Here is a 6,000-nt window from a genome sequence, read left to right on the forward strand (position 1 = left end):
CTGTCCTGTGTGATTCCTTATTGAGGAGGTCACAGCGAGCATAAAATGTGTTCAGCACCTCTGGCAGTGTGGCTTCACCTTTGATGGGGGCACTCTTGCTTTTGTAGCCTGTGACATTTGAAATTGCCTGCAACATATCTATAGTGCTGTTGCTGTTGAGGTCTCTCTCCAGTCCCTGCTAATGTCTCCTCTTAGCCTCGTTGATGCCAGCTCTCAGTCGTGCTCTGGTAAAGATGTATGCCTCATTGTCACCTGACTGAAAGGCAGCTTTTTTTCTCTGAGAAGAGCCTTCGCCTCCCCATTCATCCAGGCTTTCTGGTTGGGGAATGATCTCATGTCTTTGTGGTCACCACATCATCAACACATTTGCTAATATATGATGTCACAGAGGATGCATGTCCTTCATGGCAGATATTGTTGCAGAAGGTGCAGAGATATATGATCTGACAGGCTAAAGTGAGGGCATGGCTGTGTAGTTGTCAGGAATATTTGTATACACATGGTTCAGGATATTTCTTCCTCTGGTGGTGATCTGGACATGCTGGTGGAATTTAGGTAATACAGATTTTAGGTCTGTTTGATTAAAACTATCAGCTACTATGAAAACTCCATCCGGTTGCTTGGTGATGTTGCTGCTGATGGCATCATAAAGTGCATTTTTTAAAATTTGAATCTGGAACTATAACTAGCAACTACTACTACAACTATCAAAACACTGTTTATTTTAGTGCACTAATCCATATTATCTGCCCAGAGAATTCACTAGAGTACTGACAACGGAAGTTCAAAACACTCGGGTGTCACGTGACACATGGAGGCTTCCAATAGTTCCTGGAAGTGTCTGGTGGGCCATTTGAATACATTATACGGAGAAACAAAACAAAAATAGCTGTCAATAACTGCATTGATTTACAATAGATACATAAGATTGGACTGTTTAATGTCACACTTGGAAGATTCACACATTTCAGCAGTTCAAGAGTCAGAGGCAATAGAAAAAAAGCAACTGAGTGCTAAATAAGGGTTAAATATGATTAAAATACAAAAAATAAATCACATTTTAAAATACAAAATATATAAAATCTATATATACACACATATAAATACATACTGTCTATGTATAGTACTTTTATATGTAATATGTATAATTATAAATATGAGTGATGCGGATATGACATATATGGTTATGCTGACATATTTTAGACTTAAGTTACCATGGTAAAGAAGCAGGTTGCTGTTTATTGCTTACATATATAAATGTGTATTTTATTTATCTTTGCCTTTCTACTAACTTACTTACTGCAATTAATTAATTTCATTAATATCTAATAAACTCAGAAACATAAATAGCACATCAAGCAGTTGGTATGTGTCCTTTCTTTTGTGGTGTCCTCTCAGATAGTGTCCACCATGCTTTGCTGTGCTGAAGGAGGACGATCCAGGCGTGTAGAGAAAGGCACGCTACAGATTAACAAAAAAATATGTGTGGTTATCATTTTCAAAAACTACATTAAATCATTTTACCCAAACAAAGAGCACACCATTGGGAAGCCTTAATTATGGATTATTAAAAATAAGGAACAGAGAAAGGCTTGCAGAAGACAGGGAGGTGATACTCAGGATGGATACTCAGGATGAGGGCGCAGTCTTAGTGCATGGAGTCTCCAGGTTCCATTGAATCCTGTGTAGCTCTTTTGCTGAAAGAGAGAGGGAGAATCAATGGAAAATCAGCTGAGCTGTAACATTATAAAGACAAATTGAGTCAACACAAAGATAAAAACATTTACCCTTAAATTACATTTCTGTTTGCAGTTTTTTTACATTTTGTTTAGATGTCTCAAATATGCACTCCTAATCCACATCAATACTAATATATCACAAAATAGCACTCTGCTGTCAAGCACCATGTTATCTTTAACAAAGCTGACATGTAACTCACTCTGAGCTGTAAAATAAATAGCTCAAGCCTTTTCTCCCCTTTAGCTCCTTAATATTAGATGAAATTTCTCAAGAGCAGGATATTTTAAATTAACAGGCTGTTAGCAGCTAACGAAATGTGTTCAGTATATACAGTACAGTGTACTAACGTTAGCTTACTCTGTTAGCATGTCTGTTATTGCTTCGTAAATCTACTAATTTAGCATCAGATAATCCAATATCATGCTTTAATGTACATGTCAATTTAGCCAAAATATGCTGATAATATAAAAAATGATTCTTTAGATGTCTTACCTTGTTAAAGCCCATCACAAATGGTCTTCTTTGCTGCAACTCCATTGCGCCGCTAGCAATTGATGCTACTTCCGGGAACTATTGAGATGTTCCTCGTTCTGCTGTTGCTGTGAAAAACGGTTCATTGGAGCGAATGGAGATGACGCGACTCTCTCTTAAAGGGCTCTGATATGGATGACATCTCGATATCTCGAGCTCAATATCTGGTCATAGATAGATATAAGTACTCCTTCATCCCCCTCAGCTATTTTTCATTTGAATGCAAGGCAGGGTATGAGTCAAACTGAGTAACAACGCTACTCTTTTAACTGTTTTTTATTCTATGTATATCTATGCGATGATTGATGGTGATGGCATTTATGATGGTGTTGACAGTGACGATGATGATTATAATGATAATGGCTGTTGCTAATTACCATGTTTTATAGATGTCTCTAGATACTTAGGGTGTTTTATGTTGAAAACAATGTCATGATGGGAGATGTTGTTGATCTTGTAATCCACCTTACCCATCTCTCAGGGTTACTATGCACTTTATTTATCCTTCACTTATGTTAGTAATCCTTTATGCTAGTAAATCATTCAGTTTGTAGGGCAAATGTTTTTACATTGGAATGGCTGCACACCAGTGTTCACTATTCTTAGCCCAGTTCAGTCTTATTGTCCATGAACTCTACTAGGTACTTGTCGCACTCCACCGTGTCGACAGCGATCCCCATTGAGAAAGGACCTGCTTTCTGAAGTTGTAAATATATTTTTTTACCTAATAAGACTGGATTTGTTGCCACCCAAAATCCATGCATACTGTTTTGCGAAATCATGATAAGAAATTTCTTAAATGAACAGAAAAACAATTCGGCATACTATATCAGTTGAACCAATAGCACGTTAAGATACTGCAGAGAGATGACATCAGATTTAGCAACATTAAGCACAGCTGTTAATCTGTTTTGTCAATCTTATTTGAAAGAATTCTTACTCTCCTCATGATAACAGGTGGGATAAAGGATTTGTTTTTTCTGGCTCTGCATATGGCTCTGGTTTTACTTCCCCTTTATCTCTGCCTCAGCACTAATTTTGGGCTGAGGGACAATCTGGAGAATGAGATCAGCTGGTCACAGAGATAAACAATACGCTGGTCCAAAAGCGCAACTGGCAGAACCTGTAGAAAAAGTCTAAGTGACCTGATATCTATCTTCAGTGATGAACTTGGCATATGACGTAAAATAAAGTGAAAACATACCCAGAAAGGTACACAAGCTGTTGCAACAGTGTACTTTTCCATGTTGGCTAAAAAGGCAAAGAAAATGGTCACTAGTAAGCTCAGAATCAGAATATTAGACATTGTAATATAATTCACCTCTGTATCAATGCAGCAATTAGCTAACTCACAACATTGCCACACAGAGGCAGTACATCATATTCAGACTAACAGAATAAAACAATGTATGCCACTATAAACATAAGCATTGGGTTGTTGACTACACTACAGTAATATTAGGACTCAGTAATTCTCTTTCAATGATGCAATTCAATGATGCAAGAAGCACTATGACTCAGTTGGCTGGAGTTGAGGGTGGGTTTATGACAGAGGTACACTGTTAAAAGTAAAGATGCAGATAAGCCAAGCAAAACAGGAAGTCTCCAGCATTTAGAACATACCAGCCAGGGTCCTCACAGTCCTCAACAAAGCTAAACCAACACATTCTCATACCAACTCGTCACATGGTGCCACTTTGTCAGTGATCTTCTGTGTCTCATTTATGATGTCTTAGGTATCCTCTGCATCAGAAGTTCTATGCTCAGGATGCTGTTACCCTGATGTGAACAAATGCACATGATGGGACATGGCCCTTAAGTTTACACAACATGAGTACATGGCAACCAATGAGGACCGTCATGGTGTTTGGGATTAGGCAACATAGGCATAGATGAGTAGGTTTAGGCAAAAGAGGCACATAGAATAGTTTAGAATAAAAACCCTCACATCCAAATGGGAAGCAAAGTCTGGACTCCTACATGAAAGTCTGTCATTTGTGGGACTTATCCACAACCACTCCCAGCCACCCTGTAAGTGCATTTGCGCTCTTTATATTACGTTGTTACCAGTAGTATTATTAACTGAAGCCGTTCCTCTGTGTTTCATGCGCATGCGACCAGTTCCATCTGACCGCCTCTCGAGTGACGCTGCCCATGCACATTGCATGTGGTGCTGTCTGACAGAATAACAATGCCAATTGTTCTGCCTAGGCATGTTCTAATCTGACACCATCCAGCAACATTCCATGTGGACAGAGAAGGTGCCTGTGGTGTCACTTTTGCATGCCAAAAGCACTGACAGAGTGGACATATTTGATGAGTTTGAAATGAGAAAGGGCTGGCTGAACATATTACTTCAGAACTGCAGTTGCCTCATTGGCTCTCAGAGCAACAAAAAATCAACTTCAGCTACAATTTTACTGTAAAATACCTTAATGATTACCCTTAATTCCCTTATGACTTAATTTTGTTATGATATGCCAATTTAAAATGAATAAATAAATAAATAAATAAAAATGTTTAAACCTAAGGTTAACTTTTTATCCATTACTACAATATTGATATATATACACAGAACATGCTTTTGTGTGAAAAACAGTGTATGGAGACAGCATAAAGCAATTATACTCTTTTTTGTACAGCAATAAACACCTTCTCTGCAGCAGATATGTGATGCACCAGCTTAGCTTCTTTTCATGGTGGGTCGTTGTATTGTCATAGACTTATGTCTCAGTACTGTATCACTGTAAACACTTGTAGTTTTTTCTGTTTTGATTTGTGCATGTTTTCCAGGTTGGAATCGCGTATGTCAGCAGACATCAAGACCATCATGCAGCTGCTGCAAATGGAGATGCCAATGACCTTACCTTCCTACACCACTGTCACATTAGCACCCAACATACCTTCCTCCCCCGTCCTGTCTCCCACTGCTGCCTCCCCAACTGGCACCTCAAAAACTGCGTTTCCCACCATCAACTCACCATCCACCAACCGGCAGCAGCAACAGTCCAGTGAAAACCAAGATCAAGTCTTTTGACAGCTTCCACACTCTAATTCTCTCAATTATGGTTCCTCTGTTATCCATATTACTGCTAAGCCCCCTTTCATTGGTGCCTCAACCTTACATACTTCCCCCAACTTACCTCAAAACATGTCCACCTCTTCATCCCTTTCTCAAACTTTAGCCAAGTCCTCCTCCTCTGCCCTTCCCCAGAGAGGAAGTCACCTGCCCTGATCAGCCAATCCTTTTGGTAAGGACACCACTTAGGCTAGGGGTGCTTTTCAGAATGCTAATTTTTGTTTCCTCGCCTCCTCTCTCCTCTGGTGACCCAGAAATTGTTTCCCCTCCGCCATCATGAAGGATCTTCCAATTGCACAAATGCACCTGGAGGAGGCGATGATGGAGGAGAGAGGAGGCCTGTGGAGGAACCCAGTGTATTCTATATGGAAGACTTTTATCAAGTAGAGCCACTTCGAACTCCCCGAGGGTCACAGAGATTCTTCATTTGCATATGGTCATATACAGTATATGCTGCACTTTCTTATGATTCTTTGTTCACACAGTTCTCACAATGCTGATTCTGCAATGTCATGTAAAGAGATCTACAGATAGTATTATAGTACATAGTCATATGATGAGATATATTTTATGTGCTGTCACCTTGTGTGTGATGAATCTAACACTGAAGAATATTTAGGATAATTTCATTGGAAGTATTGTGGCATTAC

At 39.2% G+C, this 6,000-nt stretch overlaps 1 protein-coding gene across 1 annotated transcript in view; it reads left to right on the forward strand.

Moving 5' to 3' along the window:
• The window catches only part of LOC121951861 (potassium voltage-gated channel subfamily H member 2-like), a 74,611-nt gene extending 69,303 nt beyond the window's left edge, over positions 1-5,308 (forward strand). The window contains exon 14 of the mRNA XM_042498346.1: positions 5,065-5,308. Within this exon, the coding sequence (XP_042354280.1) occupies positions 5,065-5,308 (244 nt within the window). The remainder of the gene's footprint in view (positions 1-5,064) is intronic.
• The last annotated feature ends 692 nt before the right edge of the window (positions 5,309-6,000 follow it).

Source organism: Plectropomus leopardus, chromosome 12 (genome assembly GCF_008729295.1).
Source record: "Plectropomus leopardus isolate mb chromosome 12, YSFRI_Pleo_2.0, whole genome shotgun sequence".
In the NCBI taxonomy this organism is placed as follows: Eukaryota; Metazoa; Chordata; class Actinopteri; order Perciformes; family Serranidae; genus Plectropomus; species Plectropomus leopardus.